Raw genomic sequence first — 14,192 nt, forward strand, 5'->3', positions numbered from 1 at the left:
GATGCTGTAAGTTTATTATGAGAGGTGCCACAGCAGGGCTGGCTGTAAATGAGTTTAATTGGTTGTTAACAGTAAAGTAAGCTCAAACACAGAGAGGCTCGCCAACACTGAGGGAGGATGGAACTGCCTCACTTTAAAACCTCAGTGAGATATGCTTTATAATTAGACTTCACTGGGTTTTTATGCAGGCCAGTTGTTTTCACGCCTTGGCAGCACTTGTGCCATGTGTATTTATTATTCTATCTAAGTGGACAGCAGAGTACCCAGCAGCTCTGAGCATTTCATAAGAAACAAACTTCACTGTTATTTTTTTAAGTCTTTAAATGAGAATCATGTACATTTGTATATAATAAAAAACTTCTGGACCTGCTACAGTGGCTGTATAACGTCTCCCTGATGCTGCCAACAAGCAGCCTTTTTAGGATTCAACACCAAGTATTATAAATATCAAACTATCCAGCCTTAAAACATGCCAATAATACAAATCAATACTTCAAAGATTCTGGTTTTAAGCAGAAATATTCCTGATGTACAGGGAGCAGCACTTCTGCTTCTGCTGTTACAGTTCTGTTTGTTAAAATTGATCATAAAGGGACTCACACCCTGAACCCCAGAGGTTCCTCAATGACACAGTGCCTTTGAGCAATGTGAGAAAGTCAGCCGCAGAAACAGACTGACTGACCTCCGATGTGGAGACGGGATGTGAGGCTGTGTGTGTGTGATTGTACGATGTTCAGGTATGTGTTGAATATTTGTCGAGCGAGCGCGTGCATTCCTGCGTGTACGTGTCAGGGGGGGACTGTGAAATGATTGTGTGGTGTCAGACAAATCTTCGTTTGACTCAGCGCGATCACGTCAACAGCCGCTTGTTTCAGCTGCTCGATAAGCGCGAGCAGAATAGACGCCACTGTCTACGCTCTGCATTAAACTGAGCTTTCCTGTACCTGCCCTGCACTGCTTCATATATGTGGCTTGGACCGCCGCCTGCTCGCTCTGACACAGGGCCTCCTTTCTTACATTAAACCTAAATGTACAGTGGCGGCCATTGTGGGCATCTGCTGGACCTGATCCTATATCACATTAGTGATTCGAGAACATTTAAGATCGACCTTTTTGATTCTCTGGGGAAAATTGCAAAGAATGACTGCAATGAAAAATAAAACTGCCCTTTTTTGTAAAATATTTGGTAATATTAAAAAGGTCTTTTCAGTTATTTCTATACAGCTTACAGGATGGACAGCCTTCCAGAAAGCTATTAGAGGAAACAGCTGAACTTACAATATTTAGGTCTGCTGTGGAGTAATCGTTCAAGGTGTGAGGCTGTTTTTTTCTCACTCAAGAAAAAGAGTTAAGTACTCTGTGCAGAAAAAGCTGTAATTCAGATTTTATCTCTTTAGTTTCCATTGTTCTGAAAGCTCCACAGACCAGTTTGTGTTAATGATGACTGTGTGTAAGGTGCTGATTTAGAGTCATGTTGCAGTATTTCTAGCAACTAAACCATCAGCCTTAAGATTTTACTTGTTTACTTAGTGAACGTCACGTCTTAAAAATAACCGTAATGACTGTTTTCTTTGCTTGTTTCTTTGTCATTAGACCCGGTCGATGTGTTACGGGCTCTGCAGGTTCCCTCTCTCCCTGAGGGTGTGAAGAAGGTCCCTGGCTTCTGCACATCCCGTCGCTCCAGCAGCCCCGATCATGCTTTCCGCATCACCAAGAAGGCCCAGATCTCCGCACCCACCAAGCAGCTCTTCTCAGGTAGGCCTCCACCCGGCTGGGCGTCAAAGTGTTAGAGTCTTTGGGCTGACTGGTTTGTAAAGAGCCTCAAGAATTGTTTTTAACCTTATACACAACCTAATTGTTTTTTGTTGTTGTTTTTACTTTACTTACTGAGGTGACTGACTTCTATAATATGATGTAAGAATAAAACGTAATGACATTATCAGAGGTATTCTCTCACACTTTTCTCAAGATGATTAAAGTAAAGCTGCAGAGTTCAGCCGTTCACGGGTGAATACACCTGATATGTCATCGATTCGGTTTACACGGTATTTTTCTTAAAAAATGCAAAATGGGTGCAACAATTTATTAAATGTGCAAACCTACATGCACAGTATGTATGAATATATGACACAAAAACAGCTTGAATATTTGATATGACTATCATTATTCTTCAACACAGTCTGAACTCTTAATTTAAGAAGTCTTTAGGACATTCAGAGCTCTCCTTCGGATGCTCTTCTCCGTTAAAGTGCATCCACGCTGGTTCGATAATGTTGAGTTCTGGGTTTATTCTGTCCAGGAATGCTTCACTGCTCCAGATAGTTTTCTTTTGACCGGTTACTTTCCTATTTTTTCACATCAAGGTTCACATCATGCAGTGATATATTTTTAGAAAGCAGCTCTTGTTGGTACAAAAATTTTAAGTCAAACTCTGTTATGTTTTTCAACTATTTCAAATGGGAACAAATTGAGTTTTGATGACAGTCTGGTGGTAACAAAGTGCCTGAGTTATTTTTAAACACAATTCTAGTTTATCCCACGAGTTTGGTGCCTTTTATACGCTTGAATGATTCACAGGTCAATTTAAAGTGGTTTAACAAACAAAAACATTCCTGTGAAAATGTTCGGATACAAGGACAGAAAAGGAGATAAAAAGCATGACTTCCTGAAATCGTGCAGAACTTTTACTCGAGACTAGAAACTGAACAAATATCTCTCTTTGGCAACATCTAAAGAAGTGAAGGGAGATTTTTGCACAGTCCTGCAGAACAACAGCTTTTATTGTAAAGCATTTAAGGAATCTTTTAAAGTATGAACATTATAATTATATGTGTAAAAACATTTTAGGCCAAGAGTTAAATGTTGTGAAGAGACTGTTTGTTTTTTGTAATTCCTCATAGGTGCCATCCAAAGAAACAAACCCAGTCTGCATGCAGACAGAAAAAAGTATTTTTCTTTCGTTCATAAATGTGCCATAAATCTGATCGTGTAGAAAGTAATTCATCCATGTCGTGAAGTTTTGCATCTTATACCCAATGTTAGGTCAGAACAGCTTCTGTTGTAATAATTATCTTTGCTAGCTGTATCAATATTGCACAGTATTACCGCCATATAGCAGATCTTATCTTATTTTAATATTTCAGATTGTTTGGGGGAAAGGAATTTAACATTTAAGGTAGTATTATTTAAACCTGTCCCACCTCACAGTGTAAAAACAGCATTGCATTTAATATTTACCATGAATTCCAGACAGGAAACCTGTAATTATCCTTACTGGTTGGTATCTGTTTGCACTGAGCTGCGTGGAGCAGCTGAGCCCTCTGCGTGATGCTCGTGGATATTAAGTATAATTATGTGTTTTCAGTGCAGGAGCAGAGTTAAAGTATGTGGAAAACCCACAACAAATTAACTTTAGAAGCTGCCTGACACCCCGGAGTGAGGGCAGAAAGGAGACGGTAGCACTTATGTGGCTGTGAATAAATCCTCAAAAGTCAAAGCTGATGTTCAGCCTTCTTTCTCCAGCTGTCATTATGTGATACACCATCTATGCCAGCTCCACATGGGATCATAGCGTGACATTATGTAACCACTTCACGCTAACATGTGTATTTAATAAATTAAAGCTCTTCATTAGTGTTATTTTCACATTTCTACCACTTTCTGACTCTATGTTTCTTTCCAGTCTGCACACCTGCTTCGCTCTTGTCATCTTTCCTCATCTACAAATATGATTAATACTTCCCTCGCTCTCATCCTCAGGTCGTTTCCCGGAGAATTTCTCCGTCATGGCTCTGGTTAAAGCCCAGGCTGGCCTCCAGGCCTTCCTCCTCTCCATCTACAGCGAGCAGGGCGTCCAGCAGCTGGGTATCGAACTGGGACGTTCACCTGTTTTCCTGTACGAGGACCAGAGCGGCAAGCCAGCTCCCGAGGACTACCCACTCTTCAAAGGCGTCAACCTGGCTGATGGCAAGTCAGTAACCAGCAACAACAACCAGTTTGTGACCAGTTGAAATGACATGATTGTGGTGGTGTAGGTGTGAATGGGACCAGTGTTTGCTGTGTGGAAACTCAATATTATTTTTTGTGGGGTTGCTGATGGCTGTTTATTTAGGGCTGTTCTCACGTTGCTCATTGAATTGCCTGTGGTTCCTCCTCCTCGTCTGTAGGTGGCATCGCATTGCTTTCTCTGTTTCCAAGAAGAATGTGACACTGCTGCTGGACTGCAAGAAGAAGATGACCCGCCCTCTGCCCAGGGGCAACAAGGCAGTGGTTGACACCAATGGCATCACAGTGTTTGGAGCCCGCCTGCTGGACGAGGAGGTGTTCCAGGTGAGGAGCTCGATCAAGATAAACTGTGATGTTACTGACTGGGTGGCAACAAAGTTTCAGCAGGAAAATCACACGTTTGTTCGTGTTTTGGTCACAGGAACAAGTTCTAATTATGTGTTTGTTTTTTCCTCCACAGGGAGACATCCAGCAGCTGATGATTGCCTCCAACCCTCAAGCTGCCTATGACTTCTGTGAACACTACAGCCCTGACTGTGACTCCCCTCTGCCCAAAACCCAAGCTCAGGACCCCAACACATACGTGAGTAACACCACAACAGAACAAGTCCAGAAACAGACATCAATTCATTAGTCATTTAATATCAAAAAATCTTCCCACAGTAACCTTTGTTAGAGTCGCATTCGTGGTGCTTTGTTAACACAAAGTAAATATAAAGTCCTGAGGAGCATCAGTTACAGCTCATTCACAAAACTGAGGGCTCGTCTGTAGCTCCGGTAAAAGATGCCCAAACAGAATCTCGGACTTTGTTTTGGATTTCTGTGACACTTCCTGTAGAAAGAAAACTTTTCACCGAATCCCAATAATTTAAATAAAAATGTATTTTGTAGCTATTGAAAGATAAAAAGCAGGAACAGGAGCGAAAACTGACCAGCCTGCTGAATGCTTACAATAAACTTTAAGCAGTCAGTGAATATCGCTGATCCTTGTGCAACATCCACCTTAAGTGCAAAGTAGTGCAAATATATCTCTGTTATATCCATCAGTTCCACTGCCTATGTTAAAGTTCTATCATTAGGATTATTAACTCTTTATTGTTTTTATTTATGTTACAACACAACATATTGAAAACATCTTGAGATCAGAAAAAAGTAAACAATATATTTTAAACCTTCTGGAAAAAGTTTTTAAGATTCTAAAAAGTCTAGCTGTCAAACTAAATCTACTACAAACTAAATCTACTAAAGTTCGTCTGAAAATGAAGTCCTCGGGTTCAGTTTGGGTCATCTGATGATGTCATCAAAGTGCTGCTCCCCCTTTCTGTCTTTCTCTCGCATCCTCGTCATCAGCAACAGTTTGTATCCATCCGCTTTCCTCCTCACCGCCACAGTCTGTGTCTCCCATTCGGTGACGTAAAGCAGAGGCGTTGTCATCGTTCCATCCCAGAGCTGTGATTTTACATTTTTTACACTTTTATGATTTTATGCTGTTGACTTCTTAGAGCAGTGGAACACAGAAAGGTAGGGGAATGAGGATGATACAAGCAAACATCAGTGTCTTTTGACATTTTTTATATATAATGAGTTGAAAGAAAAGGACCTGTTAGAACATAGAATTGTGTTAAATTTTGATTGGTTTTCAAGTATAAGAATTTGGCATCACGATGGCTTAAGGTGGAGCCTCTTTACTTACTGAGACTGGTTGTGCACGTTACATTAAGTACTATAGGCTTTGCAAGCTTACATTCATTAATTTCACTGTAAAACAAACTGATATTTGTGAGCTGGCAGTGACTGCATCGTCTGCATCCATCCAAAGTACACAGACTTTGTTTTAGAAGTTTGTCTGATGTTAAATCAGGATAAATTATCGGTCACTTCAGAGCTCCGACACTCCCAAACCCTGTCATGTTGATGCTGTTGAGATGACTTTTTCTTTTTTGGATGAATAGAAATCTCTGTGATTTTATTCATTGGCTTCCACTATTGCTTTGTTTTTGCTGTTTTCTCATTCATCCAGATTCTTGTGTACCGACATATGTAAACACTTTTTGACACAGATTCTGATGAGTGGGAAAAAAGTCAAAGATTTGTGTTTTCTCATCATCCTGTTTCCTGTCTCCTACTGTTGTTTATTCCCCCCGTCCCCAATGCTGCATCACATACTCTTCATCTTAACCTTCATTTATCCCTACATGGCCTCTAAAACCTCTCTCAACCTCCCTGTGGAAATCTAAACTCCTCTTCATGCGTTCTTCCTCTCGCTTTCGCGTTCCTTCCATCTGTCTCAGTACTTTGATGAGGAGCAGGATGACCATGAATACCCTTATTATTATGAGGAAACAACAGGCATTGCCTCCTCCTCCGCGACCCCCTCTCCCCAACCTGGGGCCCCCAACCAACAGGTAAAGAGGGAGCGAGAGTGAAGGAAAACACGAGCAGGGTTTGTGGAAGGGAGGGAGAATGAGAGGGAGAGAGAGGCATTTAAACCATAACTGGCTCATAATCCATCCTGTATTATTAGGTTTACAAGTGCTGGGATGTAATCGAAATTTTCTTACACGATAAATTATTTGTTTTATTTTTGCCTCTCTCGCTCTGCGCTCATTACTCCACACCCCCTTTTTGTTTTATTACATCAGCTTCTCTCGTTAATGCAGACATGTGATTACCTCCATCCCCATCACACAGGATTATTTTTGTCATTTACATGTTGTCATATATGTTGTGTGTTCACATGTGGCCAGGTGGGGGCACTGGGGCAGTGAGGGTGCAGCTGTGTTGTTTTATTTAGGTTACAAATGATGTCAAACACCTTCAAAGGGAGATTTTTGAATGAATTGCTGTGAGATAAAGTTGATATTTATATGATTTCATAATCATATAAACTGGACTTTAAGAGAGCGTTAAGATATTTAAAATTCTTGGATTACAGTGATTACATGTTAGATTACAGATGCAGTGGATTTCATGTTTGTCATGTTACCAGATACTAGGTGTGGTTTGTCATACATTGGGTAATCAGCTTATTTCACTTACAGAAGCTTTCCTGTGATCGCTCACTACATGGGGTTTAATGACACACACAGTCTTTGATGTCCTGTTACTGTTTTGCATGATTACTTCATTGTCTGGGAGGATGTTACCGCATGCACCTACTGTGCTTCTGCACCAAAAGTTTCTACATCAACGTCTGTGTAAATACGAGAATGTCAGTGCACGTGATTGTGTTAGTAAATGCATTCATGGTTGTTCCCCTGACCTTTGTGAGGAGGGTATATTCCTCTGTTTTCTCTTCATAACGTATTTTTGTAGGCGATTGTTTGTGAATACAGTTTTGATTTGCATGTATTTTATTGTAGCAGCATGGTGGTTAGAGTCATTGATCTACACAACTTTACACTTTGTGGTTTTATGTGACTAACACGCATTTGCATGCCAGACCGCCGTCCCTGCAACTTCTTTTGCATGACTAAACTGCAGCAGCCTTCTCTTACAGTTTGCTTGGTGCATTAATCACAACACAGCAGGTTTGGTATCAGCGTTATGTATGTTTGCGTGTACCTGTGTGTATGTGTGAGTGTTTTGCAGCCAGCTTTACCTGCCCCATCACGCTCTCAGTGCCTCTGCCAAACCACAGCCTCAGTTCTTATTAGCACAAAGATGCTGCTTTGTTATTTAGTATTGGGAATGGCATTATTGGAGAGATCAGCAAAAACAAACTCAAATAAATTGGTTCATAGACATGAAATATTTCATATTGTTTGGCCATCTTGGTGTAAATTCCATTTTTAATGCTTAAGTGGTGTCAGTGTACTTCTGTGCTGTATCCAGTAATGCCTGTACAGTCTCAGTAAATCATCCGAGCCTTAGCCATCTTTATGTCATTGTTTCTCAAAACATGCGTTCTTGTCTTTCTCTCTCCTTCTGTCATCCCTTGTTTGTGCTTTTCATCCCCCTCCCCATCTCCGTGTATCTTTGTCATCTTCTACTCTCTTTCATTGTCTTTGTCCATATTCACGTTTACATACAAAATAACATCTCAACCAAACAATAATCACGGCTATTAGAAGAAGGCAGTCACTGAAAAAACAGCACCTGCTAAACCCACACTTGTAAAATCCAAGCCCACTCCAGCTAAGCCCGTCAAGTCTGGATCATATAAACTCGTCATCAAGCCACCTATGCCCACCAAAGCTTCCAAGTCCTCCAAAGCAAAGCCCACTGCAGCAGACGTCCTCCTGTCTAAAATCAAACCAACCAAATCTAAGCCCACAGCTGCCCCAGCGAAGAATGGCAATGGCAAAACTGGCGCTGTGAAGAAAGCAAATGGTAATGCAAAAGCTACAACTGGAGCCAAACCAACACCTCAGGTCAAAGTAAATGGAAATGGCAATGGTAAGGTTGTAGCTGAGAAGAAAGCTCCTGTTACCTCGAAGGCTAGCAGCAATGGAAAAGTCACAACAGAGAAGAAAGCCAATGGAAACGGCAAAACGGCCACCGATGTTAAAGCAAAAGGTAACAGCAATGGTGGGGCTAAGGCTAATGGCAACCACAAAACTACAACAAAAATTCAAACAACTGTGGTCAAAGCCACCAAGGCACCTAAACCCACCAAAGCATCAAAACCAGGACCTACAAAATCTGCAGCCACCAAAGCTCCAAAAGTAAAAACCCAAAGCAAGGCAGACGTCAAAGACGTTAAAGCTGTGACCAAAGTCCCCCCGGTGAGCAAACGGGGGAATAACTTCGTCAGGGATTCCCCCCCGACGAAGTCAGTGGCAACATCTGCCCCAGTCCGACCGACTCCAGCCAGACCCACAAGAGTCAACAAAGTGCCGGATATAAAATCGCACAAACCTTTCCCACCGTTTGGCAACACAGCGCTGAGCGGAACTGGAGTCCCACCGAAGAAAGTTACCAACCGTTATCAGCAGGTACAGCAGGAGGCCGATGTTTGGGTTGGAACAGCCCGGGTCGTATGTCCCATCTTTCCAATCTCTTTTCCAGATCTTTCCATCATCCAGGATCTGCAGCAAAAGTTTTATGAAACCTCTTTTTTTTCCTGCTTTCTTTTGTGAATTCTTTGAACTTTCAGTAATTTTGATGCAAATCCTCGATGATGCAAAATCTGGCCTTCAGAATGGAAGCTGGTTCATACCAAGCTGTCTGTTCATATATCATATGATCTCCATGATCACACCAGCTTCCACATATGATATGGTACAGCGGTGCAAAGGGAAGCATGGCTAATTGAACGGTTTCACTGTTCTTTACTTCACTCCTACCTTCAAGCTGCTGAAACTGGATGTCAGAACATAAACGCACTCCAGCCCTCTGTTTCTTTCTTTCCGGGGAAACCTTTAACATACGGGTCTAATGAATGAGCATGGATTGCTATGGCACATAAATGCAACACATACTATCATATTTTACACACTTGCAACACATCAGACCTCCCTGTCACTCTGTCCTCTCTATGTTTTGGTTGTTTTTTGCGTACCTGTGTTTTCTCCCTGATCTCCGTCTCCCTGTCTGCTGTCATATTTTGTATCTCATGTGAGTTAAGCAGCTTCACAGAACTTTCCATTATGCTTTGCTTAAAATCAGAATTTCAGTAAATGTTCCATGCTGTGGAAAGCAGTGATTGACTTCACTGAATCGTGTTCTGTGAGGCTGTTAAATGGGGTTGTTTCACTGTTGTCTCATCCTGAGGTGAAACTAGTTCATCCCAGAGCATCATGTTATGATGTTTTCACCTGATGGGATGGCTAGAAGCTCTCAGTTCTACCACCAATACGATCATATTTCACCCTTTCTTAAGTCTTGGCTTGTGAGCTTTAAAAAGCAAAAATGGTTCAGCGAAGAAACGAAAAGAAATCTCACTACAGTTATCTCAATGACTCTCTAAATCTTGCGTAAGGCAACATTTATAGTCACTGAGATTCTGAAACGACCTGAAATTTCTTTTCAAAAATGGTTCTTTAAACTTTAAAGATGTGAGTTGCAGCTAAAAAGCTCTTTGCCTTTGCCAACCACAGTTTCATGTCTCATTTCTTCTTTTAACTCATCATGAACCAGAAGACTTTGAACTAACCACACTCTCTCAATCGAATTTGCTTACTTCCTCCCTGCTCCCCCACTTCCTGTCCACTTGACCAATTAGGATGTAGACACTGAATATTCTGAGGCTGGCCACACCCCTACAGAGACTGATTATTACTATGAGGAGACCTTCACACAGCCAGAGGGTGAGGTGGTTGGACAAGAAGAAAACGCTGTACAGGTAAAAAGAAGATGACACACTTATCAGAAACACACATCAAGTCAAGCTAGAGTCCACAGAACAGCTTAAATTTCACATATGAGTGTTTTAATAAAACCTCTGAGGGAGAGGAGGATGTGATTCCTGTGTGGTGGTGAGCCCAGTCTTTGTAGTGTAACAAAGTAGTTTAAGCTCTTTGTTTCTCCGTTTACTTTTCTAACCACTCATCACTGTTTTGTTGCCATCGATGTCACGTGACAAGACATAAGAAAAACCTCTTTCAAGACAGAATGCACCGCAATCATCCGAGTGTACCATCGGATATGTTTACGTGGTTCCCGTTTTTCCTAACAGCAAGAGTTTTGTTCTCATCTCGAGATCCACCATTGTCGTTATCTCGACATAAGAACAAGAATCTTGTGAAAACAAGATCCACATGAGAATATTTGATATGTGCTTAAGACCACAGCAAAAAAGAGATGAATTAAATGCATTCTTGTTTGAGAGAAAATCTAACTGTACTAAAGATCTAGATGATTTGCAAATTCATCACATTTTTGATTTTGTTTTGTTTTCCAGTTTTGATTTTTGCTGCGTTTTTTATCAGCATATGATTTAGAAACCAAATACCGACATTATTCATAATTATCAGGGAGGGTGTGTCAGATATATTAATGCAATGTGGATTTTTTTATATTAGAAAACTGTGCAGTAAATTCACTGGATTCTTGTTTGTTATTAAACTTACATGGTAAGTAAAAAAAAAAAGAAATAACATAGTTTTTGCTTTGCGTAGCAGCTCGTCTTCACAAAGTGTTTAACATCAGTTCTGTGTGTGCACGTACGATGCAAACATCACCATTAAAAGTGTTTTTACTAGAGATGGCACGATACCACTTTTTTATGTCCGATACCGATACCGATATCATAAATTTGGATATCTGCCGATACCGATATGAATCCGATATAGTGTTTTTTAATCAACAAAACTGTTTTTTAAATATCTTGCTGCATTTTGTATAAGTTCATACTCAAGTTTAAAACAACAACTACACTAAAGCTATTCTGTTATACCTGTATGCAAAAAAAAATATTTCATAGTTCAGCAATACTGATCAATCTAATAAACTTAAACCTACACCATCCTCCCTATTCTGGTATTTTAAAGAGTACTTAGCATAAATATTAAGCAACCTAACTAATAGGGTTCCAACTCCCAGCAACAACAAAAATAAAAAAATAAAAAATAGGGAACCACCCCTCACGCTCCACCTCATGATGCTTAATCGACGTAATCAACCTTAATTTGATGCAGTGTGAAAAAAAATGCACAGAAATCAATTATTTTTCAAGAAATATTAAATAGATTCAACATCTTTCTTCAACAAAATTGCAGACTGCACAGATGGTACCTTCCCAAAGGGAAAAAGTACTATAGCTTACTAGGGTATATATATTAGACTTAATAGTTACTATATACAGTAATGGACTTCTATTCATTTTGCATCAAATTGAAACTTTGGGTGTCAGATAATTATTTATTAAAAGCTAGACATTTTAAATGAGAATAAGAAAGAAAAGTATGTCTTTGTGCCCCCTTTTCCCAGTTAATGCCCTATCGGCCCCCCTGGCTAAACTTTGCTAGATCCGCCCCTGCACAGTTACCAGCGTCAGCTACGTAGAAAAAGATCCTGGAGTAGAAAGTAATATTAAATAAATTCTAACAACAGCTTATCAAGCTTAAACGTGCTGCTGCTGTTCAGCCGCTGGTTTCCTCTTTCTGGTGCAAAGTGGGCCAAAAACAAACTAGAGACACGGACTCGCGACAGAAAAGCCGATCAGCTGATCGTTAAGCAGTTTCATGATTGAAGTAGCAGCAGGAGAGGCAGTCGCTCCATATATCGTTTGTTAAGCTTAACGCAGGAATGCTTTACATTCAGAGATGGACTTACACACTTGCTTTACTTCTCTCGGGATAACTTTGTCGGAGATGAAATGCTGGGTTGCTAGCGAAGCTCCACATGCTATCCAGACCACCGACAGGTCCCCATGCCACAGCCGCTCTATCACGTGATGCATACTGCTCTGACGTGCTAACGTTCTGAGGTGAGTTAAGGCGTGTTGCAAGTTTTGTGAGGTGCTTTCGTGATATTTAATGGATCGGATTACATTTTTTATTTTTCTCCGATATCCGATCCAGTAATTTAGGTCAGTATCGGACCGATACCGATACGTAATATCGGATCGGTCCATCTCTAGTTTTTACTTCTCAAACTTTTACAATTGTGAGAACGTATTTGATCACCGGTCATCACGAGGGCTGATGTTAAAAAGCTTTGGTGAAATTATTCCAGAATAAACTAAACTTCAGATGATTAATGGAAGATTTAGGGTTTCCAGGATAAACCTGATCGCCTGTACGGTCTGCCAGATGTCTGTTTGTGTTCTCTCCCTCTGTGACTGTTTATTTATAAAAGGTAAGACTCACTTTTTTCTGTATGCTCCTCTTCCACCGCTGCTTTCCTCTCATTCTTTATTTCAATTCCACCCTGAACATTTCCCCGTCCTGCACACCTCTCCCCCTCTCTTTGACTATTCTCCTCGTCCTTTCTGCACCTTTTCTTTTCCTTTACTTGAATCATTCTCTCGTGCCCCTCCATCCATCCCGCTGTGGCTACGATAAACTCGTCGCAGCCTCAGGTGGAGCCAGCACTGGTGGGAGAAGAGGTAGACGCCGCCAAGGCGGGTGGTACTGGAGAAGAGCTCTTCACTGAGGAGTATGAGACTGGGGACGTGGGCCTTAAAGAGTACGACTATAACTACAGAGACTACAATGAACCATCACCAGAGACTGCAGAGGTTGATGGCAACATTGGCCCCGCCCTGTCCGCTGTGACAGACGAGGGAGGCGTAAGTCGCTTTGCTTCAGAGGCAAAAACACAAAAAACATTTCAACCAGCTCTACAAAGTATCGTGAAATTGCATTCAGTGTCCCGTCACGTGACTTGTTTGAGTTTGCACTGCAGAGAGAGATTATCTTACATTAAGCCTTACATTAATTCAGCTACTGATGTTTTGGTAGCTAATTTGCTAATTTGAATTCAAACACTGAACATTGCTTTGAGAACTGGCACAGAGATGATCCTCAAACATGGAGTTAAGAAGCCTCAGCTATCCAGACTGGATGCATCAACCATCATTCACCAAACCGTGAATTCAGAGTGGACGACATTCATGTAAAATTTGTTCACAGTCTCCGTTTTATAGCTTGCAAACTCAGTCAGTCACAGAGAAACGGACAGCGAATGCGTTTCAAGGCAAAGTTATCACAGCAGTGGTTGAAATGGGTTTTAATTTACAGTGTGTGTATTGAGCCTTACAGTAACTTATACTGTCACATATGCTCCATAAAGAGGCATTCAGAGGTGATCTTTTGCCCTGAATGTCGTTTTGAGTATATGTCTTTGTATTTTGGTGCCCAGCTCAGAGGATTCTGTATCTGTGCATAAATACGTCTGTAAGTCATGGACCAACAGTTTGGAGAGCTGCTGAATCAATGGTATTTGGATACAAACTTACACTTTAATTCAAGCAGAGCAGGTTTTCATTTTATTTTACTCTTTTATCAACTCTAGTACGATAATGTTTGACACATGTGTCAGTGCATGCAGTCAAAACACTGAAATCTGCTTTCAGTGACTTTGTGCACACTTTTTCTGCCTCGTGTGTGTGTACGTACTTGTTATTGACTGCATGTGTGTTTTCCTCAGGCTGCTGTTAGAGGCCAGAAAGGAGAAAAGGGCGAGCCTGCTGTCTTGGAGCCTGTGAGTCAATTCAACAGTTTTACCTGACCGGGTGTTTTGGGAGGGGGGGTTGTTTTACCAGAAGCTACAGGGAATTGCACTGGCAACCTTCCCCTTAC

General features: G+C 41.1%; 1 protein-coding gene across 1 annotated transcript in view; it reads left to right on the forward strand.

Moving 5' to 3' along the window:
* The window catches only part of col11a2 (collagen, type XI, alpha 2), a 43,293-nt gene that overhangs the window by 9,799 nt on the left and 19,302 nt on the right, over positions 1-14,192 (forward strand). The window contains exons 2-9 of the mRNA XM_086280904.1: positions 1,594-1,755; positions 3,760-3,970; positions 4,167-4,329; positions 4,466-4,588; positions 8,076-8,942; positions 10,172-10,291; positions 12,965-13,180; positions 14,041-14,094. Coding sequence (XP_086137030.1) covers positions 1,594-1,755; positions 3,760-3,970; positions 4,167-4,329; positions 4,466-4,588; positions 8,076-8,942; positions 10,172-10,291; positions 12,965-13,180; positions 14,041-14,094 — 1,916 coding nt within the window. The remainder of the gene's footprint in view (positions 1-1,593; positions 1,756-3,759; positions 3,971-4,166; positions 4,330-4,465; positions 4,589-8,075; positions 8,943-10,171; positions 10,292-12,964; positions 13,181-14,040; positions 14,095-14,192) is intronic.

Source organism: Aulonocara sp. 'chitande type north' Nkhata Bay, linkage group LG22 (assembly GCF_057382095.1).
Source record: "Aulonocara sp. 'chitande type north' Nkhata Bay isolate Kocher_YH1m ecotype deep benthic linkage group LG22, A_spYH_male_GT1.1, whole genome shotgun sequence".
NCBI classification, from domain to species: domain Eukaryota; kingdom Metazoa; phylum Chordata; class Actinopteri; order Cichliformes; family Cichlidae; genus Aulonocara; species Aulonocara sp. 'chitande type north' Nkhata Bay.